Source organism: Bombina bombina, chromosome 1, assembly GCF_027579735.1.
Source record: "Bombina bombina isolate aBomBom1 chromosome 1, aBomBom1.pri, whole genome shotgun sequence".
NCBI lineage: Eukaryota > Metazoa > Chordata > Amphibia > Anura > Bombinatoridae > Bombina > Bombina bombina.
Window position 1 is genome coordinate 1,124,945,665 of NC_069499.1, and position 24,171 is coordinate 1,124,969,835.

The following is a 24,171-nucleotide window of genomic DNA, read 5'->3' on the forward strand; positions in this document are numbered from 1 at the left end:
TGGATCATCTAATTACTATTGAGAATATTACTCCTGCCCAGCAGGAGGCGGCAAAGAGCACCACAGCAAAGCTGTTAAATATCACCTCCCTTCTCTCCCACCCCAGTAATTCGACCGAAGTAAAGGAGAGAAAGGAAGCAACAAGGTGCAGAGGTGTCTGTAGTTTATAACAAACCAACAACCTGTCTATAGAACAGGGCGGGCCATGGACTCATTGTGTCAAAAAAGAAATAAATGTATCAGGTAAGCATACATTTTCTTTTCTTTTTAATGACACGTTGAGTCCACAGGTCATCTAATTACTATAGGGAATCAATACCCAAGCTAGTGTACACAGATAAGGGAGGGACAAGACACGGAACATAAACGGAAAGCACCACTGCTTGTAAAACCTTTCTCCCAAAAGCGGCCTCAGCCAAGGCAAAAGTGTCAAATTTATAGAACTTTGAAAAAGTGTAAAGAGAGGACCAAGTTGCAGCCTTGCAAATCTGTTCCACAGAAGCTTCATTTTTGAATGCCCATGAGGAAGCAACAGCCCTCGTGGAATGAGCCGTAACTCTCTCTCTGGAGGATGCTGTCCAGCAGTTTCATAGGCAAAACGTATGATACTCTTCAGCCAAAAAGAAAGAGAAGTAGCAGTGGCTTTCTGTCCCTTAAGTTTTCCCGAGAAAACCACAAACAAGGCAGAAGACTGACGAAAATCCTTAGTCGCCTGTAGGTAAAATTTCAGAGCACATACCACCTCTAAATTGTGCAGAAGCCATTCCTTCTGAGAAAAAGAATTAGGACACAAGGAAGGAACAACAATCTCCTGATTAATGTTCCGGTCAGAAATTACTTTAGGAAGAAATCCTAATTTAGTACGTAAAACTATCTTATCTGAATGAAAAATAATGTAAGGAGACTCATACTGCAATGCCGGAGAGCTCTGACACTCTACGAGCAGTAGAAATAGCAACAAGAAACAAAACTTTCCAAGATAACAACTTAATATCTATGGAATGCATAGGCTCAAACGGAGCCCCTTGAAGAACCTTAACAACTAAATTAAGACTCCATGGAGGAGTAACTGGTTTGAACACAGACCTGATCCTGACAAAAAGATTGCATATCTGGTATGTCCACCAGGCGCTTATGTAACAAAATAGACAAGGCAGGTATTTGACCCTTTAGGCAACTTGCCAATAATCCTTTCTCCAAACCTTGGAGGAATAACAAAATTCTAGGATTCCTAACTCTACTCCAAGAGAAGCCCTTGGATTCACACCAATAGAGAGATTTACACCATATCTTGTAGTAAATCTTTCTAGTTACAGGTTTACGAGCCTGAATCATGGTCTCTATGACCGATTTTGAAAAGCCCCGCTTGGATAAAATTAAGCGTTCAATCTCCAAGCAGTCCGCTTCAGAGAAATTAGATTTGGATGAAGGAAGGGCCCCTGAAGTAGAAGGTCCTTCCTCAACGGAAGTCTCCAAGGTGGAAGAGACGACATGTCCACCAGATCTGCATACCAAATCCTGCGATGCCAAGCCGGTGCAATGAGGATCACTGATGCCTTCTCATGCTTGATTCGAGCAATGTCCCGAGGAAGAAGAGCGAATGGAGGAAGTAGGTATGCTAGACAGAAGGTCCAAGGTACCGCCAGGGCGTCTATCAATACAGCCTGAGGGTCCCTTGACCTCGATCCGTACCTCGGAAGCTTGGCATTCTGTCGCGATGCCATGAGATCCAATTCCGGCTGACCCCTTTTGAGAATCGGACTGGAAAACACTTCCGAATGGAGTTTCCACTCCCCCAGGTGAAAGATCTGCCTGCTCAGGAAGTCCGCCTCCCAGTTGTCCACCCCTGGGATGTGGATTGCTGACAGACAACAAGAGTGGGTTTCCACCCACCAAATTATTTTGGCTACCTCTATCATTGCTAAGGAACTCTGCATTCCTTCCTGATGATTGATGTAAGCCACTGAAGTTATGTTGTCCAACTGGAACCTGATAAACTGGGCCGAGGCTAACTGGGGCCAGGCCAGAAGAGCATTGAAGATCGCTCTCAGCTCCAGAATGTTTATAGGCAGAACAGACTGAGTCCAAACTCCCTGAGCCTTTAGGGAGCCCCAGACTGCTCCCCATCCTAGAAGGCTGGTGTCAGTTGTCACAATCACCCAAAAAGGTCTGCAAAAGCAGGTTTCCTGGGAGAGCTAATCCTGAGACAACCACCATCAAAGAGAATCCCTTGTCTCCTGCTCAGTAGTATTCGTGAAGACAAATCCGCATAATCTCGGTTCCATTGACTGAGCATGTTTAACTGCAGAGGTCTGAGGTGGAAACGAGCGAACGGGATGATGTCCATTGCCGCCACCATCAGCCCAATTACCTCCATGCACTGAGCCACAGATGGTCGAGGAGCGGACTGAAGTGCTAAGCAAGAATCGGAAATCTTTGATTTCCTGACTTCTGTCAGAAAAATCTTCATTGATATGGAATATATTATGGTTCCCAAGAAGGTTACCCTTGTATTTGGAACTAAGGAGTTCTTTTCCAAATTTTACCTTCCATCCGTGAGACCGCAGGAAAGATAACATTTCCGTGTGGGACCTTGCTTGTTGAAAAGATGGCGCCTGGACCAGGATATCGTCCAGATAAGGCGCCACTGCAATGCCCCGTAATCGGAACACCGCCAGTAAGGATCCCAGAACCTTTGAGAAAATTCTGGGAGCTGTGGCAAGGCCGAAAGGAAGAGCCACAAATTGGAAGTGTTTGTCTAGGAAAGCAACCCTTAGAAACTTGTGATGATCCCTGTGAATGGGAGCATGCAGGTACGCATCCTTTAAATCCACTGTTGTCATAAATTGACCCTCTTGGACCAAAGGAAGAATGGAACGAATAGTTTCCATCTTGAAGGAATTTGTTTAGACTCTTGAGATCTAAAATTGGCCTGAAGGTTCCCTCCTTTTTTGGGAACCACGAACAGATTGGAATAAAATCCCAGACCCCGTTCCTGCATCGGAACAGGAACTATCACTCCCAGGTCGAAGAGGTCTCTTACACAGTGTAAGAACTTCTCTCTTTTTTTGTCTAGTCTGCAGATAATCTTGAAAGCAGAAACCTGCCTCTGGGAGGAAAACCTTTGAACTCTAGTTTGTATCCCTGGGACACTATGTCCACTGCCCAGGGATCCTGAACATCTTGAACCCAAGCCTGAGCGAAGGAAAGCCTGCCCCCTACAAGATCCGGTCCCGGATCGGGGGCATGCACTTCATGCTGTCTTTGATTCAATAGCATGCTTTTCTTTCATGTAATTAACAAGAGTCCATGAGCTAGTGACGTATGGGATATACATTCCTACCAGGAGGGGCAAAGTTTCCCAAACCTTAAAATGCCTATAAATACACCCCTCACCACACCCACAAATCAGTTTTACAAACTTTGCCTCCAAGGGAGGTGGTGAAGTAAGTTTGTGCTAGATTCTACGTTGATATGCGCTCCGCAGCAAGTTGGAGCCCGGTTTTCCTCTCAGCGTGCAGTGAATGTCAGAGGGATGTGAGGAGAGTATTGCCTATTGAATGCAGTGATCTCCTTCTACGGGGTCTATTTCATAAGGTTCTCTGTTATCGGTCGTAGAGATTCATCTCTTACCTCCCTTTTCAGATCGACGATATACTCTTATATTTACCATTTCCTCTACTGATTCTCGTTTCAGTACTGGTTTGGCTTTCTACAAACATGTAGATGAGTGTCCTGGGGTAAGTAAGTCTTATTTTCTGTGACACTCTAAGCTATGGTTGGGCACTTTATTTATAAAGTTCTAAATATATGTATTCAAACATTTATTTGCCTTGACTCAGAATGTTCAACTTTCCTTATTTCCAGACAGTCAGTTTCATATTTGGGATTATGCTTTAAATTATCATATTTTTTCTTACCTCAAAAATTTGACTTTTTCCCTGTGGGCTGTTAGGCTCGCGGGGGCTGAAAATGCTTCATTTTATTGCGTCATTCTTGGCGCGGACTTTTTTGGCGCAAAAATTCTTTTCCGTTTCCGGCGTCATACGTGTCGCCGGAAGTTGCGTCATTTTTGACGTTATTTTGCGCCAAAAATGTCGGCGTTCCGGATGTGGCGTCATTTTTGGCGCCAAAAGCATTTAGGCGCCAAATAATGTGGGCGTCTTATTTGGCGCCAAAAAATATGGGCGTCGCTTTTGTCTTAGCCAGAAGAGCTTTATGGCTTAAGACTTGGAATGCTGATATGGCTTCTAAATCAACTCTACTTTCCATTTCTTTCCAGGGAAACAAATTATTTGGTTCTCAGTTGGATTCTATTATTTCAACTGTTACTGGTGGGAAAGGAACTTTTTTACCACAGGATAAAAAGTCTAAAGGTAAAAACAGGGCTAACAATCGTTTTCGTTCCTTTCGTTTCAACAAAGAACAAAAGCCTGATCCTTCGTCCTCAGGAGCAGTTTCAGTTTGGAAACCATCTCCAGTCTGGAATAAATCCAAGCCTGCTAGAAAGGCAAAGCCTGCTTCTAAGTTCACATGAAGGTACGGCCCTCATTCCAGTTCAGCTGGTAGGGGGCAGGTTACGTTTTTTCAAAGAAATTTGGATCAATTCTGTTCACAATCTTTGGATTCAGAACATTGTTTCAGAAGGGTACAGAATTGGTTTCAAGATGAGACCTCCTGCAAAGAGATTTTTTCTTTCCCATGTCCCAGTAAATCCAGTGAAAGCTCAAGCATTTCTGAATTGTGTTTCAGATCTAGAGTTGGCTGGAGTAATTATGCCAGTTCCAGTTCCGGAACAGGGGATGGGGTTTTATTCAAATCTCTTCATTGTACCAAAGAAGGAGAATTCCTTCAGACCAGTTCTGGATCTAAAATTATTGAATCGTTATGTAAGGATACCAACGTTCAAGATGGTAACTGTAAGGACTATATTGCCTTTTGTTCAGCAAGGGAATTATATGTCCACAATAGATTTACAGGATGCATATCTGCATATTCCGATTCATCCAGATCATTATCAGTTCCTGAGATTCTCTTTTCTAGACAAGCATTACCAATTTGTGGCTCTACCGTTTGGCCTTGCTACAGCTCCAAGAATTTTCACAAAGATTCTCGGTGCCCTTCTGTCTGTAATCAGAGAACAGGGTATTGTGGTATTTCCTTATTTGGACGATATCTTGGTACTTGCTCCGTCTTTACATTTAGCAGAGTCTCATACGAATCGACTTGTGTTGTTTCTTCAAGATCATGGTTGGAGGATCAATTTACCAAAAAGTTCTTTGATTCCTCAAACAAGGGTAACCTTTCTGGGTTTCCAGATAGATTCAGTGTCCATGACTTTGTCTTTAACAGACAAGAGACGTCTAAAATTGATTACAGCCTGTCGAAACCTTCAGTCTCAATCATTCCCTTCGGTAGCCTTATGCATGGAAATTCTAGGTCTTATGACTGCTGCATCGGACGCGATCCCCTTTGCTCGTTTTCACATGCGACCTCTTCAGCTCTGTATGCTGAACCAATGGTGCAGGGATTACACGAAGATATATCAATTAATATCTTTAAAACCGATTGTTCGGCACTCTCTAACGTGGTGGACAGATCACCATCGTTTAATTCAGGGGGCTTCTTTTGTTCTTCCGACCTGGACTGTAATTTCAACAGATGCAAGTCTCACAGGTTGGGGAGCTGTGTGGGGATCTCTGACGGCACAAGGAGTTTGGGAATCTCAGGAGGTGAGATTACCGATCAATATCTTGGAACTCCGTGCAGTTTTCAGAGCTCTTCAGTTTTGGCCTCTTCTGAAGAGAGAATCGTTCATTTGTTTTCAGACAGACAATGTCACAACTGTGGCATACATCAATCATCAAGGAGGGACTCACAGTCCTCTGGCTATGAAAGAAGTATCTCGAATTTTGGTTTGGGCGGAATCCAGCTCCTGTCTAATCTCTGCGGTTCATATCCCAGGTGTAGACAATTGGGAAGCGGATTATCTCAGTCGCCAAACGTTGCATCCGGGCGAATGGTCTCTTCACCCAGAGGTATTTCTTCAGATTGTTCAATTGTGGGGGCTCCCAGAGATAGATCTGATGGCCTCTCATCTAAACAAGAAACTTCCCAGGTATCTGTCCAGATCCCGGGATCCTCAGGCGGAGGCAGTGGATGCATTATCACTTCCTTGGAAGTATCATCCTGCCTATATCTTTCCGCCTCTAGTTCTTCTTCCAAGAGTAATCTCCAAGATTCTGAGGGAATGCTCGTTTGTTCTGCTAATAGCTCCGGCATGGCCTCACAGGTTTTGGTATGCGGATCTTGTCCGGATGGCATCTTGCCAGCCATGGACTCTTCCGTTAAGACCAGACCTTCTGTCACAAGGTCCTTTTTTCCATCCGGATCTGAAATCCTTAAATTTAAAGGTATGGAGATTGAACGCTTGATTCTTGGTCATAGAGGTTTCTCTGACTCCGTGATTAATACTATGTTACAGGCTCGTAAATCTGTATCTCGAGAGATATATTATAGAGTCTGGAAGACTTATATTTCTTGGTGTCTTTCTCATCATTTTTCTTGGCATTCTTTTAGAATACCGAGAATTTTACAGTTTCTTCAGGATGGTTTAGATAAGGGTTTGTCCGCAAGTTCTTTGAAAGGACAAATCTCCGCTCTTTCTGTTCTTTTTCACAGAAAGATTGCTATTCTTCCTGATATTCATTGTTTTGTACAAGCTTTGGTTCGTATAAAACCTGTTATTAAGTCAATTTCTCCTCCTTGGAGTTTGAATTTGGTTCTGGGAGCTCTTCAAGCTCCTCCGTTTGAACCTATGCATTCATTGGACATTAAATTACTTTCTTGGAAAGTTTTGTTCCTTTTGGCCATCTCTTCTGCTAGAAGAGTTTCTGAATTATCTGCTCTTTCGTGTGAGTCTCCTTTTCTGATTTTTCATCAGGATAAGGCGGTGTTGCGAACTTCTTTTGAATTTTTACCTAAAGTTGTGAATTCCAACAACATTAGTAGAGAAATTGTGGTTCCTTCATTATGTCCTAATCCTAAGAATTCTAAGGAGAAATCATTGCATTCTTTGGATGTTGTTAGAGCTTTGAAATATTATGTTGAAGCTACGAAATCTTTCCGTAAGACTTCTAGTCTATTTGTTATCTTTTCCGGTTCTAGGAAAGGCCAGAAAGCTTCTGCCATTTCTTTGGCATCTTGGTTGAAATCTTTAATTCATCTTGCCTATGTTGAGTCGGGTAAAATTCCGCCTCAAAGAATTACAGCTCATTCTACTAGGTCAGTATCTACTTCCTGGGCGTTTAGGAATGAAGCTTCGGTTGACCAGATCTGCAAAGCAGCAACTTGGTCCTCTTTGCATACTTTTACTAAATTCTACCATTTTGATGTATTTTCTTCTTCTGAAGCAGTTTTTGGTAGAAAAGTTCTTCAGGCAGCGGTTTCAGTTTGAATCTTCTGCTTATGTTTTTTGTTAAACTTTATTTTGGGTGTGGATTATTTTCAGCAGGAATTGGCTGTCTTTATTTTATCCCTCCCTCTCTAGTGACTCTTGTGTGGAAAGATCCACATCTTGGGTAGTCATTATCCCATACGTCACTAGCTCATGGACTCTTGTTAATTACATGAAAGAAAACATAATTTATGTAAGAACTTACCTGATAAATTCATTTCTTTCATATTAACAAGAGTCCATGAGGCCCACCCTTTTTTGTGGTGGTTATGATTTTTTTGTATAAAGCACAATTATTCCAATTCCTTATTTTATATGCTTCGCACTTTTTTTCTTATCACCCCACTTCTTGGCTATTCGTTAAACTGATTTGTGGGTGTGGTGAGGGGTGTATTTATAGGCATTTTAAGGTTTGGGAAACTTTGCCCCTCCTGGTAGGAATGTATATCCCATACGTCACTAGCTCATGGACTCTTGTTAATATGAAAGAAATGAATTTATCAGGTAAGTTCTTACATAAATTATGTTTTTGGATTGTTTTTCCTTATTCCAAGACTGATTTGGTCTCCAGGAAGGTTTAGCCTGATCTTGGTTGGAAGAGGAAGTGGAAGAATTTCCCTTGAAATTTTGAAAGGAACGAAAACTACCCTTTTGCTTGTTTCTCTTATCCTGAGGGAGAAGATGACCCTTTCCTCCCGTAATATCAGAAATTATTTCCGTTAAGCCCGGTCCAAACAAGGTCTTTCCCTTGTAAGGAATCGCCAAAAGTTTAGACTTAGATGACACATCCGCAGACCAAGGTTTTAACCATAAAGCTCTGCGGGCTAGAACAGCAAAACCTGATATTTTTGCTACTAGTTTGATAACCTGTAGAAATAAAGGAATAACTTAAGAGCTTTTATCCTATCCTGAATCTTATCAAGGGGAGTGTCTGTCCTGATAGCATCAGACAACACATCAAACCAATATGCCGTTGCGCTAGTGACGGTAGCAATGCACTCTGCAGGTTGCCATTGTAACCCCTGGTGTACATACATCTTCTTGAGTAACCCCTCTAATTTTTTATCCATAGGATCCTTAAAGGCACAACTATCCTCTACGGGTATAGTAGTTCTCTTGGCCAGAGTGGAAACTGCCCCTTCCACCTTGGGTACTGTTTGCCAAGACTCCTTGATAGAGTCCGCTACGGGAAACATCTTTTTAAATATAGGAGAAGGAGAAAAAGGGATACCCAGTCTCTCTCATTCCTTAGCAATGATCTCAGTAGCTTGATCTGGTACAGGAAAAACCTCCACCAAGGAAGGTACATCAAAATATTTGTTTAGCTTACTGGATTTCTTGGGATTAACTACGACCGAGGTGTCGCAGTCATCCAAAGTAGCTAAAACCTCCTTGAGTAACAGACGGAGGTGTTCTAGCTTAAACCTGAAAGATACAACTTCAGTATCAGCAAGAGGAATTGCACTGTCAGAATCTGAAATTTCACCTTCAGATGCTACTAAGGTATCCTCCTCTGGCTTCTGGGAGGGGGCATTCGAAATGGCAACAACTGCTTCGGAAACCTCGCTTACTGAATGTCTGATTTTCCTCTTACGCTTTCCCTGCAACATTGGAAAAGCAGACAACGCATCAGAAACTGCAGAAGACATGAGAGAAGCGATGTCTTGTAAAGTAACTCCAGAAGGAATTAGAGAGGAAGCGCAGGACACTGCATGATAGGGCGGTAAAATTTGGGACGCTTGAGGAGAAAGCTGCGGCATATATTGAACATTGTCATTAGATTACTGAACAGCATCCTCTTTGGAAAATGTTGGCTCAGAAAAAAGTCTATCCCTGCAGTTTAAAGTCCTCTCAATACATGAGGAACAGAAAGGGATTGGTGGTTCCACATTGGCATCAAAACACAAAGAACAAGTGACACTTTGCATAGCCTCTTGGTCAATTCTGACTCACAATAGATCAATTTATCAATAAAAAGTTAAATTTTTTTAATAAAATTCAAAACATAAAAAACGTTACTGTCCCTTTTAAATTTTAAATGGTAACTTTTTTACTCCCTTTTTTATTTTTGAATGTAGAGAGGACAAAGTTTAAATAACGCTGCGGATCACCTCTACACCTCAGCTGTACTTTGCTGAGGTGCCTACCTGTCAGTTGCAACCAACTGCCTCTGAGCAGGAGCTGTTCCCTCACTAGCAAATCCGGAACTCAGCAGCAGCTGCAGAAAGTTGGTCTCCGGTCCTAAACACGCATATCACAATAGAGAATGCTTAATAGGAAAAGAAGCTGTACAACTTCACCTTCCGATTATCAGGAAGTGAAGGAGAAAAGGTGCGCAACGCAATTGCCGCCTCCTTTAGTACTGCCCATTGTGGGCGTCGCCAATAAAGTAATCTCCCGGTCGGCATATTGTTATGAAACCGCCGGGAGATGTGAAATCACCACAAAGTATTTTCCTTCCCCAGTGCCTGTGTCTAGGTTGTCCACATAGTGTCTCCTGTGTACATAGGAGAATTTATGCTTTTTTTTTAAATATAAAGTGCCCAATTCCAATGAGGCTTCCTTATATGTCCCATCCTATGAAATAAAGTGCCCAACTCTTTCTGAGTTTTTCCATTAACCCCAGAAATTAAAGTCAGCACTTACCTCATATTCTGCCCGACAACAAGGCAGCTCCCAGGTTTGAGAGGTCCTCTCCCTCCCATGGACCTGTGAAACAAGAGAAAAGACTGAGTAATATCCCTCAGGTTTTCAGAGTTAGGGCAGCATCAGTATATGGGAGACGCAGTGAGAATTATGTCCCACAAGTTAAGCCACCACTGCTCTACTGAAGAGACTGATATGGACTACAGCTACACCCTAGGACAAAGCAGCACAATCTTGTACTACTTTAAAAATAATAAACTCTTGATTGAAGAATCTTTTCTAACACCTAACTTTACCACTTCCTTGCTCTAACGTAGGCAAAGAGAATGACTGGGGTGGGAGGGAAGGGAGATATTTAACATCTTTGCCGTGGTGCTCTTTTCTGCCTCCTGCTGGGCAGGAGTGATATTCCCAATAGTAATTAGATGATCCGTGGACTCATCGTGTCATTAAAAAGAAAGCACTGCACTGCATATTTGTCCCGGGTTTCAGCTAGGGATCCTGTGAGCTGCTGGAACACTGTACTACATAGTCTTTCTAGGTCCCAGCAGTGTTATTTAGCTAGGGACCCACAGATGAGGACGCTGGCATCTTTACTGCTAATCACCAGGTCCCCAGCAGACTATCACTGCGATCTACTAAAAGGCTTCTATCTCTAGTGTTTACAGGTCTCCATGGTGATTAGCAAATCCTCAGTAGTCTGCCAGCCTCAAAAGGCTTTTCTTCCAAAAAAGCATATATTTAAAAGATTCAGTCGGTTTATGCTAGAATCTGTGGCCAGTGAATTTTGTATCTTGAATAACAGGGACATAAAACCCCACATTTTTCTTTCATGATTTAGATAAAGAATATAATTTCAAAGCACTTTGTGATTTACTTCTATTATCTAATTTTCTTCATTCTCTTGATATCCTTTGTTCATGAAGCAGCAATGCACTACTCTAGTAGCTAGCTGAACACATTGTGTAAGCCAATAACATGAGGCAAATATGTGCAGCCTCCAATCAGCAGCTCCTGGGCCTACCTAGGTATCCTTTTCAACAAAGGATACCAATAGAACAAAACAAATTCGATAATAGAAGTAAATTAGAAAGTTGTTTAAAATCACATGTTCTATCTGAATCATGAAAGAAAAAATATGGGCTTCATGTCCCTTTTTAAAAACATGCAAGTTCTTAAAGGGACTTTAAACTCCAAAAATGTTTAAAAGGACATGAAACCCAAAAATGTTTCTTTCATGATTCAGATAATAAATACGAGCAGCTATTTCACATATAAAATCTCTCTCTGCCTCATGCCCCCACTGGGAAAGTAATCGGTTCTTTTGTCTGCTATTTACATAGCGCTTCTACAGTGAAAACATTTGTTACTTATATTTTCAGTGTAGCTAGGGATATAACAGGCAAAATTAGCTATTTCAAATAACAAATAAATACACTCCAGTAGGAAAAATGGACCATTGGGAACCCATTAGAGGGGAGAACATTGACTACAATGTCATTTGAAATAAGATTGTGTGTGTGTGAGATGGGTTTTTAAAGGGTTGTATACAAAAAGTCCGGAGAAGCAGCAACTTAAAAGCACAGTTCTTTATTGTAATCCATCTAAAAACATGAACAGATAACAGCAAACAAGTATGCCCTTTAGCTTCCAACAAAGCTTAAAGGGACACTGAACACAATTTTTTTCTTTCATGATTCAGATAGAGCGTGCAATTTTAAGCAACTTTCTCATTTTCTCCTGTTATCAATTTTAATTCGTTCTCTTGCTATCTTTATTTGAAAAAGAAGGCATCTCAGCTAAGGAGCCAGCAAATGTTTGCTTCAGGACCATGGACAGCACTTGTTTATTGTTGCTGACCAATCAGCAAGGACAACCCAGGTTGTTCACCAAAAATGGGCTGGCATCTAAACTTACATTCTTGCTTTTCAAATAAACATACCAAGAGAATGAAGAAAATTTAATAATAGGAGTAAATTAGAAAGTTGCTTAAAAATGCATGCTCTATGTGAATCACAAAATAAATTTTTTTGAGTACAGTGTCCCTTTAACCCCTTAGTGACCAGAGCACTTTTCCATTTTCTGTCCGTTTGGGACCAAGGCTATTTTTACATTTCTGCGGTGTTTGTGTTTAGCTGAAATTTTCCTCTTACTCATTTACTGTACCCACACATATTATATACCGTTTTTCTCGCCATTAAATGGACTTTCTAAAAATACCATTATTTTCATCATATCTTATCATTTACTATAAAAAAAATTATAAAATATGAGGAAAAATGGAAAAAAACACACTTTTTCTAACTTTGAACCCCAAAATCTGTTACATATCTACAACCACCAAAAAACACCCATGCTAAATTGTTTCTAAATTTTGTCCTGAGTTTAGAAATACCCAATGTTTACATCTTCTTTGCTTTTTTTGTAACTTATAGGGCCATAAATACAAGTAGCACTTTGCTATTTTCAAACCATTTTTTTTCCAAATTAACGCTAGTTACATTAGAACACTAATATCTTTCAGGAATCCCTGAATATCCATTGACATGTATATATTTTTTTTTAGAAGACATCCCAAATTATTGATCTAGGCCCATTTTGGTATATTTCATGCCACCATTTCACCGCCAAATGCGATCAAATACAAAAAATTGTTCACTTTTTCACAAATTTTTTCACAAACTTTCAGTTTCTCACTGAAATTATTTACATACTGCTTGTGCAATTATGGCATAAATGGTTGCAAATTCTTCTCTGGGATCCCCTTTGTTCAGAAATAGCAGACATATATGGCTTTGGCATTGCTTTTTGGTAATTAGAAGGCCGCTAAATGCCACTGCGCACCACACGTGTATTATGCCCAGCAGTGAAGGGGTTAATTAGGGAGCATGTAAGGAGCTTTTTGGGGTAATTTTAGCTTTAGTGTAGTGTAGTAGACAACCCCAAGTATTGATCTAGGCCCATTTTGGTATATTTCATGCCACCATTTCACCGCCAAATGCGATCAAATTAAAAAAAACGTAAAATTTTTCATAATTTTAGGTTTCTCACTGAAATAATTTACAAACAGCTTGTGCAATTATGGCACAAATGGTTGTAAATGCTTCTCTGGGATCCCCTTTGTTCAGAAATAGCAGACATATATGACTTTGGAGTTGCTTTTTGGTAATTAGAATGCTGCTAAATGGCGCTGCGCATCACACGTGTATTATGGCTAGCAGTGAAGGGGTCAATTAGGTAGCTTGTAGGGAGCTTGCAGGGTTAATTTTAGCTTTAGTGTAAAGATCAGCCTCCCACCTGAAACATCAGACCCCCTGATCCCTCCCAAACATCTCTCTTCCCTCCCCTACCCCACAAATGTCCCCGCCATCTTAAGTACTGGCAGAAACTCTGCCAGTACTAAAATAAAAGGTATATTTGGGCTTTTTTGTGCATTTTTTGTTAGCATATTTACATATGCTTCTGTGTAGGGATCCCCCTTAGCCCCCAACCTCACTGATCCCCCACTAAACAGCTCTCTAACCCTCCCCCTCTGACTTAATGTGCGCCATCTTGGGTACTGGCAGCTGTCTGCCAGTACCCAGTTTAGTGAAAAAAAGCTTTTTTTTTAAATAAAATATGTCCCTTTTCTGTAGTGTAGCTTTCCCCCCCCCCCAAGACCAACCCCCACCCCTTCCAGATCCCTTAGATGGTTTTTAAAATAAAGTTTATTAAATTTTTTTTTTTACTTTTACTTTTTAACTTTTCTGTAGTGTAGCGGTTCCCACCCGCTCCCGCCCCGTGCACGCGCCCGCCCGCCACCCCCCGTGCACGCGCGCGCGCCCCCGACGGTCCCGATCCCGCCCCCCGTGATGTCACGCGCAACACCGATGGCCGCCCACCCGCCTCCCAATTCGGCTCCCACCCACCAACGATACCGGCCATCGATGTCCGGTGCAGAGAGGGCCACAGAGTGGCTCTCTCTGCATCGGATGGCCATGTATGGTTATTGCAGGATGCCTCCATATCGAGGCATCACTGCAATAACCGGAAAGCAGCTGGAAGCGAGCAGGATCGCTTCCAGCTGCTTTCCACACCGAGGACGTGCAGGGTACGTCCTCAGGCATTAACTGCCTTTTTTTTGAGGACGTACCCTGCACGTCCTCGGTCATTAAGGGGTTAAAGGGACATTATACACTCATTTTTTCTTTGCATAGATGTTTTGTAGATCTATTTATATAGCCCATAAAGCTTTAAAAAAAAAAAAAATTGTATAGTTTTGCTTTTTTTTAAATAAAATTGCTCTGATTTTCAGACTCCTAACCAAGCCCCAAAGTGTTATGTGAATACCGTCAGCTACCTTCTCCAGCTTGCTCATGTTTGTGTAAAGGGTCTTTTCATATGCAAAAGAAGGGGGGGGGGGGAGTGTCTTATTTGCCACTTGCAGTGGGCTTTCCAACTGCCTTTTCAAGAGCTAAACTGACAGCTTCTAAGTAAGTTTTTAAACCATTTTATACTGGATTTTTATATCAGTATCTGTGCATCTTATTCTTTATAGAAGTGTCTATTACATGCAGTTATATGAAAATGAGTGTATACTGTCCCTTAAAAAGCGTTTCGGCAATAGCGGCATACTCATAGCTCTCTGTCTTCCCTACTACTAATTGGCTATTTAAAGAGGGTAAATAAAATTAATTCGCTAGAGGGCAAACACTAATTAACACCTTAATTGAAGGTTGCTCTTAAAGATACATTACTGCAATAGTAGTTTGACAATTTATATCTCAAATAATATACTGTTCACATTAAATTCAATTTGAAGCAACTTAGTCTGCTAACATAATGCATCTTATGCCACTAACATTGTTTTCACTCGTCTTAAACCTATTCAATTTAAACCTTACACAGATTTTTCCAAGAACAATAACTCATTTATACATATCCATTGCATTCTTATATTCTTATCACATTTGCAATATACCATAAGAAAACAAAAAATTATTTAAAAAATATTTTTATTTTATATTTGTTTAAAAGGTCCATAGTAGTCATTAAAATGCTCTACTTTGTTAGATCAGGGGTTGACAAATCTGTTTAGGAGCCAGACAGTGGTATTTGTATATAGCTATATGGAGAATAACCCACAAACTTAGGAGGCAGTGGCTTCTGGGCTTGTCGAGCCCTTCGCCATTTTAAAACCATTGACCCTACACTGCTGTGTGTTTTACCCCCACAAAGGGGTTAAACATACAGAAGTGCTGCTTTAATCCCATGGAGCACTGCTGGTCCCAAGATGATTGGATTAGCGACAAGTTTCCGCTTGGAGCCAGCAGTGCTCAGCGAGTCCAGAGCAGCACTTCTACTATGTGCTTAACCCCTTTGCAGTAGTGTAGGGTCAATAGTCTTAAAATGACATGCTCTAATGGGTAGCCCTTTAAGCATCTACAATGAGTTGGAAATGTTTAACCATGTTGTAATAAAATATGCAAAGTTTTAGTGGCACCTGCAGGCCACAATTTTTTTACAGCCATTTTTTAAATTTTGTTTTATTTATTTTCAGGAAAGTGAAGATGGAATTGAAGGCGAAGGTAAGTTTCTATAATATCATCCTTTTTTTTTTTTTTTTTTTTTATAGGTCAAAGCAATAATGTGTTAAAGGGACATAAAACAAGTTGGGATAGAGACAAAATATTATATGTACTTTAATTACTTTACCTGCAAATTTATACTGCAGTGCCTCGCCATTAACCCTTTCTTTTAAGTTTCCGAATTGTAAAGCTCTAAGTCCCCCACACATTTCCTTCTATGGCTGTATCTATATCTATTGTTGTTTTGGTAGAATGCAAAAGTGCATAGGGCTTATCTGCTGGAGCATGCCTAGAAGCTGTGAACTCTGTTGAAATACAATACATGTGTCTAAACACTGATAAGGGGGGGTGGAGTTGGCTGCTCCAGACAGCATGGCTATTTTAGTATTTTTGCTTATTTTTTAAAAATGATTTTACAATACTTTCCAGCAATTTTTAAACAATTTTTTTTATACAAACTATTTTTAATTATTTAGCCCTTTTAGGATATGCACAGATCAACCTGTTTTATGGCACTTTAAAATAGGGGATCTATACTAATAAATAAAGACAATATCATAAATGGATGAGTATGTGCTTTATATAGAGTCAAACTAGTAAAGCAGAGAACTGCTAGCAGGAAAAACATGCTGAGAGCCACTTGGCAGTTTCATGATCCTGCTAATCACCACTTATGTTCAGCTGGTCAGCTGTTCTAAGCAGTACTTCAACTATGTGTTTAACCCGATTTGCAGGGGGTTAAACACATAGAGTTGCAGTGTCAATAGTGCAAAAAAATATTTTTTTACCCTAGAATATCATAATAATTTGAAGAAATGCTGATGCAACATATTTTCATATTCTTATTTTCACCAATTTGTCTTTTTGTTTGTTTATTTTACTTAATCTCACTCTATATAGCTGTCCTGTCAGACTATGAAAGTGCTGAAGAATCTGAAGTGAGTATTGCACCTTTTCTTAAAGAAAATATGTAGAACACAAAGCTGACACATGTATGGCCATTGTACTTTTCAGACTAACTTAGTTTTGTAGTTTGTGTTCCCTTTTTGGACCTTCAAAAAGTAGAAATACAATGAGAGTTACAAATAGTAAGTTCACAATATGGTAAACTTGAGATAGGGAAGAGGCCATTGTGTGTTGTATCTCTTTTACCTAGGTGGTTAAGGAGATTGGTGGAGGGTGTTTTCTCTAGAATATTTCTAGCTTACCTTTTCAATATATATGCTTGACAGCAAATATTCAAGATCATACTTATAAACAAGTCTTAATAGTAAATAATAAATGTCTGAAAATGCTACACACGATTAGTACTTCATCAATATTCTTTATAAGATCTTTCATTATAATTGTTTCTCTATGATGCATTTGCCTTTAGCTTATACTCTGTCGGAGGAGCTTGTAATTCTGAGCTGACTCTGTTAATATGCATTATTTCATTTTCAGGAGGAAGAGGCGCGTCGACTTAGTGACGAGGAGCCCTTAAAGGAGGAATTAAAACAAGAGAATGATGCTACGGACACTCCAGCTCCGAAAGAGGAGAAAACCAGGCCAAAGGGCACAGTAACAGGAGAACGCCAGAGTGGGGATGGACAGGTACCCAGAGTACCAATTGCTAGTGACTTAATGTGGGTCAAACATAAGTAGCTAACTCAAAAATTTCATGTGGTACACAACTACCCCAGAAATGTACTATTCACTTGCTTATTACAGAGCAATGTAAAGCTATAAAGTAATACAATTGTTTTAATTTGTGTAAGATCTATTTAGGAGAGTGGTCCAGGGGGTGATTTAATATTTTATCCCATTGTTTTTGTTAATGAAGTAGAAAGCAAATGTCATAAAACCGAGACACTTATATAGAACCACCAAGAATGTATGTAAGTCCCTTTTCCCCAAGACCTCGATAACATCCCATCTTTTTCTGAAATATTAAAGGGATTTAAAACCAAAAAATTTTCTTTTAGGATTCAGACAGCGCATACAATTTGTTTTTTAAAAAAAGGTTAGAATTTACTTCTGTTATCAAATTTGCTTAGTTCTCGTGGTATTCTTTGTTGAAGAGATACCTGTGCAGCTGTGATGAGGAGGGTTCTTCAAACTTTTTTCCCCCAAGACCCAGTGTGCCATGATACCACATCCCTTCACCACCCTGTTTTTATGCTGACATTTTTGGCAAAGTGACTAAAATGTATGTGTACTTCATTTCTGATTGTAGTCAGTGTTGTAAAAGGTAAAGACACACACATTACACACTTGTTTAGCACACACACACACACACTGTCATACAATGATAATAGAAGTAAATTAGAAAGTTGTTTAAAATTGCATGCTCTATCTGAATCATGAAAGAAAAATTGGGTTTCATGTCCCTTTAAGAAAGCCTTCACTGGGCATAATTATTAGATATGTGTATTCTGATCTTTCGTTAGGATACGAATGAAGAAGAAGGCATCTCGAGACACACTAAGATCTGGATTTGCACAGATCTTGGTGTGTTGAAAATTCACAAGAATAAACCCAGCTCTAAAAAGAGCCAAGTGCCATAAGCAGCTGTCTTATTCCGCATTTGAATACTAACAAAGGGTCAGAATGCACATATCTAGTAATTGTAATGAAAGCATTTGGACCTCTATTTTGGGAGTCCTAGTAGAAACAACTCCATTAAAGGGAAAGTCTACACCAGAAATGTTGTTGTTTTAAAAGATAACCTTTTACTACCCATCCCCCTGCTTTGCACAACCAACATTGTTATATTAATATACTTTATAACATTTAAACATCTACATTTCTGCCTTTTTCTAAGCCACTACAGACAGCCTCTTAGCACATGCTTTTTTTATTGGCAAAGACTGCTAATTCATGTGGGTCATATAGATAATGTTGTGCTCACTCCCGTGGAGTAGTGCATGACACTGCACTAATTGGATAAATTGCAAGTCGATAGATAATAAATAAATAGCCATGTGATAGGGAGGCTGTCAAAAGAGGCATAAACTTAAGGTAATCAGAGGTAAAATAATATTTATATAACAGTGTTGGTTATGCAAAACTGGGGAATGGGTAATAAAGGGATTATCTATGTTTTTAAACTATAACCTTTTTGGCGTAGACTGTCCCTTTTTTAATATACTTTTTTTTTTTTTCTTATCTTGTATCTAAGCCTATCCTGACAGCCCCTTTATCACATGACTATTATCTATTGACTTGCATTTTAGCCAATTAGTGCAGTCACTGGTCATGCACAACTCCACGGGATAGAGCACATTGTTACATATATGACCCACATGAATTAGCACTCTTCCGTGGAGTTGTGCATGACACTGCAATTGTCTAAAATGCAAAATTTGTTGGTTGAAGGGAATTGCTAGCAGAGTTTTATAGGGAGCTTTGTGAAAGTAGGCGAAATCTACAGTTGTACTGTATTTTGTTGGAAAGCACGATACGTTTTTGACAGGCTTTAGGCCTTTAGGAGGAGGGATCACAGAAGATATAAATATAAAAGAGTTAGAACTTAAGTACTTTTCTATATCCACATATCTAGGGAGTTTAGTTTTTTTGGTCAACCAACCTGATTGGTATTTTTGCATGTATCTGTTAGGCTGTATGATACATAATGTTATTTACACTGGCTTTGTGTGCTCTCATTTAAGCTTCTTTGTGAATACCACTGTATTTTACTCTGGTACTGTAACCTATAGGAGAACTAGGTATTACAACACGATTGAATCATAAATAGTTCTGATGTTTTTCTATGTATTTTGGGATCAATAGCCATATTTAAAGGGACACTGAACCCAAATTTTTTCTTTGGTGATTCAGATAGAGCATGCAATTTTAAGCAACTTTCTAATGTACTCCTATTATCAATTTTTCTTTGTTCTCTCGCTATCTTTATTTGAAAAAGAAGGTATCTAATCTTTTTTTTTTTTTTTGTTTCAGAACTATGGACAGTACTTTTTTATTGGTGGATGAATTTATCCACCAATCAGCAAGAATAACCCAGGTTATTCCACAAAAATGGGCCGGCATCTAAACTTACATTCTTGCATTTCAAATAAAGATACCAATAGAAGGAAGAAAATTTGATAATAGGAGTAAATTAGAAAGTTGATTAAAATTGCATGCTCTATCTAAATCACGAAAGAAAAAAATTGGGTTCAGTGTCCCTTTAACTTCTTTACTTTTTTCTTGCTAGTGTAATTGGTTGAAGCTGTTCCTCAGCACATGCTTGATCATGTATTCCATTTCTGAATAATTTGAATTATCTAGCATAGATAGGAACTAAATGCTATTTCTTTTATAGTAAAAAAAATAGTATACATTAGATGTGCTCTCATATCACTATATGCCAACCCATTTAAAACAATGCAAATCCATTACAAAATATGCTCCAGTCCACTGTTACTTGCAGCGGCAATCAAGTTGTGCCCAATGTCTTATGACAAAGCTCATCAAATAACAGCTGGACAACTTGACCTCACATTTAGTATCAGAATACCTTCAAAATAGCAGATAAGTCTATTTTCTTATAATCTGCCACATGTTCTATTAATATCCTTACTCCTGGCACCCAAGCTGATTCTACTTTGATTAGAAGTGCAATCCTACCCATGTTTGATTACACATGTACACACGTTTCTCTGGGCATGAGAGATTGGTCTGTTATAGTTGTTGTCTTTCTTCCCAGGAAAGCACTGAACCAGATGAAAATAAAGCAGCTATAAAGTCTCAGAAGCACCTAGATGATGACGAGGACAGGAAGAACCCAGCCTACATTCCCCGTAAGGGACTTTTCTTTGAACATGATCTGAGAGGACATACCCAGGATGAGGAAGTCAGGTATATTCCATATAACTGATCTTTTTGTTCTCATGTATTAAATCTACTTTCTTTCCAATGGTATGGAGATTCCACAAATCTATTCCAATTACTAGGGGGAATTCAACTCCTGGCCAGCAGGAGGAGGCAAAGAACACCCAGCAGAGTTGTTAAGTGTCACTACCATTACCCATAATCCCCAGTCATTCTTTGCCTTGTACATCAGGAGGATGTGCGAAGATGGTGTCTGAAGAATTGAATTCTTTAATGGGTACTTTTCCCTGCAAGCAAGTATTGGGGCTATGCTGGGTCAATGTAATTCTCTTTAGTAAGCGTAATGGTGGCTTTTAGCAGTTGGAAGACTGCGAGTTAGTCCTTGTATACCTTCCAACATTTATCCTAACCCCTATATAGAAAACCAGGGTTGGTTACTCTGTTTTTCTTGTGTCTTCAGGTCCCTGTCAGCGGTCAGATGAGGCTTTCGCATCTGGAGCTACCGTGACTGCTCCACAGCAGAAGACCCTGGAGGGTATGTCCTTTCTTATTTATTTTTAAAAGGAAGTTATCAAGGTGGAAGGACTGGGATATCAGGGACCTAGTGGGAACTGATGCCCTCAGAAGGGTATTTTATTATTTATATCCACCAGTTTGGGATATATTGCAGCTGAGCAGCTATCTGGATTTCTCACCAGAATTTTGCTGCTTCCATATCTGGTCTAATCTACAATAGGACCAGGCTTATGGTGAATGGGGACAGGATATCAGAGTGTTATTATTCTCCACACTTTGATCCCTGTACAGTCAGTTTTAACGAATTTTGAGGTCCTAACCTAATTTTTTTAGGACACAGTGGCTCCTTCACGAAGGGATGGTATTACTCTCTAGGGATATCAATACTTAAACATTTAAGCCTTTTTCCTCCTACGGCTATGGAGCTCCTGTCATATGTAGGTAGTGGTGTGGTGTTTGTCTGCAGAGTCAAATGCTCAAGGAGGTATTGGATTTATTTTATTGCATTTGGCAATAAATGTTGTTAGGATTTGAGTTTGATCCCTTCTCTGACACTGTATATTAAGTATAATATTTCCTCCAGAAAAAGAGCCATATTTTATACTATGCATTTTAAGCAATGGCAGTTTATCTGAGGTGTTTTCCACTTTTGCGCCATTCCGCTCGGCCTCATTTGGGCTGTTATGTAGCGCCAGACCCCTCTTTCGACTTTTTACATTTTTAATAGGTTTATAGAGGAGTGTCTCGGTCTTTATCAGGGACAGAGACACGGCTGTGAGGTAACTATGCTTGCAGTTAGAAACGCAACTGTTTTTCTACTGCCCTAATCGATACGTTAACTACGGGTGCTCGCATTGCGCACCATTAGCCAGTTTATTTTCAGCTCATATTCTAAATGGATGCGAGTGACTGCAGATCGCCAGCCTTTTGGGCTGGGGAGCTGTTTGGGGTTCCTTAAGAGCTCAGGGAATTTGGATCAGAGGGAGTCTGCCCTCCCAATAAATATCCTAGAGTTGTGGGCAATCTTCGATGCTCTGATAGCTTGGCCTCAACAGAGTTTGGTCTGGTTTATCAGATTTCAATCGGACAACATTTCCTCAGTGGCGTATATCAACCATCAGGGACGAACACGGATTTCTTTGCTATGAAGGAGGTGACTTGCATTCTTCAGTGGGCAAATTCTCATGATTGTCTCCTCTCTGCCATCCGCATCCCAGGGGTGGACAACTGGGAAGCAGATTTTCTGAGCAGGCAGACCTTTCATCCCAGGTAGTGGGCCCTCCATCCAGAAGTATTTTCAAAGATAACTCTCCGGTGGGGGTTCCGGAGTTCGATCTTATGTCGCCTAGTCTAAACGCTAAGCTTCCAAGGTACGGATCAAGAGATCCACAAGCAGCTCTAATCAACGCTCTGGCGGTTCTGTGGAACTTCGGTCTTGCGTATCTGTTCCCTCAGTTTGCTCTCCTTCCTCGAGTCATTACTCGTATCAAACAGGACGTCAGTGATTCTGATAGCTCCTGCCTGGCCTCGCAGGTTCTGGTCGGGGATCTGGTGAAGATTTCATCTCTTCCCCCTTGGAGGTTGGGACCCTTCTACTTCAGGGTCCCTTCCTCCACCCAAATCTAGATTCTCTGAAGCTGACTGCTTGGAGATTGAACGCCTAATTTTGGCTAAGCGTGTTTTTTCTGAGGTCATTGATACCATGCTTCAGGCTCGTAAACCTGATACTCGTAAGATTTACCATAAGGTATGGCGTAAATACCTTTTTTATTGGTGCAAATCAAAGGGTTTCTCTTGGAGTCGGGTGAGAGTTCCTCGCAATCTATCTTTTCTTTAAGATGGCCTGGAGAAAGGTTTGTCAGTCAGTCAGTACTCTGAAGGGTCAGATTTCTGCACTGTCTATTCTTTTGCACAAACGTCTGGCAGATCTGCCTGATGTTCATTCTTTTGTTCAGGTCTTGGTCAGAATCAGGCCTGTGTTTAAACCTGTTGCTCCTCCTTGGAGCCTTTATCTTGTTCTTAAAGCTTTCAAGCAGGCTCTGTTTGAGCCTATGCATTCGGTTGATTAAGTTGTTAGCAAGGAGAAACAAAAGTTTCCAAGATATTTCGTCTGCTCACATAGTAATCCGATCTTTTGGCTTTGCAGTGTGATACCCCTTATGTTGTTTTTCATGCGGATAAGGCGGTCCTTCGTACTAAATTGAGATTTCTTCCCAAAGTAGTATCGGTTCACAACATCAATCAGGAAATTGTTGTCCCTTCCTTTTGTCCGAATCCTTCTCAGAAGGAACGCCTGTTGCATAACCTGGATGTTTTGCGTGCACTAAAATTTTATCTACAAGCAACTAAAGATTTTCAACAATCTACTGCCCTGTTCATTGTTTTCTCTGGTAAGCGTAAGGGTTCAGAAGACCAATTCTACTATTCTTTCTCTCTGGTTAAAAAGTGTTATCCGGTTAGCATATGAGACGGCTGGACAACTGCCTCCTAAGAGAATTACGGCTCATTCCACTAGGGCTGTCTCGTCTTCCTGGGCTTTCAAAAATGAAGCATCTGTGGAGCAAATCTGTAAGGCGGCAACTTGGTCCTCTTTGCATACTTTTTCCAAATTCTACAAATTTGATATCTTGCCTCGGCAAAGGCTTCCTTTGGGAGAAAAGTTCTTCAAGCTGTGATGCCTTCTGTTTAGGCCTGCCTATCTTGTTCTCCCTCCCGTCCATTCTGTGTCCTCTAGCTTGGGTATTGGTTCCCACTAGTAATTGGAATGGATACGTGGACTCTATGCCATTGGAAAGAAAACAAAATTTATGCTTACCTGATAAATTTCTTTCTTTCCTGGCATGTTGAGTCCACTACCCGCCCTTAATTTGATTTAAGACTGTGTAGTTTGTTTTTTTTGTATGCACCTCTATACCCTTGTATCATCTTCTATTTCCATATTACTGTGTGTGTGTGTGTATATGTATGTATGTATGTATGCACCGAAATTTCGGCCGCAGAAAGTTTCGGCCGAAAATTGCATTTTTGGCCTTTTCGGTTATTTTGCCTGTTATTTTCGGTAAAATTATTGTGTAGCATGTTTCAAATTTGATGCTAGCCTAGAGCTGCTGTTTAAGTTTACTTGACTTACTGTTCTGCATATGAGTTTTCTAGGACTATATTTTATTTGGATAA

General features: G+C 40.2%; 1 protein-coding gene across 1 annotated transcript in view; it reads left to right on the plus strand.

Moving 5' to 3' along the window:
• CASC3 (CASC3 exon junction complex subunit) overlaps nucleotides 1–24,171 on the plus strand; it is a 156,257-nt gene that overhangs the window by 13,134 nt on the left and 118,952 nt on the right. The window contains exons 2-5 of the mRNA XM_053698315.1: nucleotides 15,642–15,669; nucleotides 16,570–16,607; nucleotides 17,113–17,262; nucleotides 20,357–20,508. Of these exons, the coding sequence (XP_053554290.1) occupies nucleotides 15,642–15,669; nucleotides 16,570–16,607; nucleotides 17,113–17,262; nucleotides 20,357–20,508 (368 nt within the window). The remainder of the gene's footprint in view (nucleotides 1–15,641; nucleotides 15,670–16,569; nucleotides 16,608–17,112; nucleotides 17,263–20,356; nucleotides 20,509–24,171) is intronic.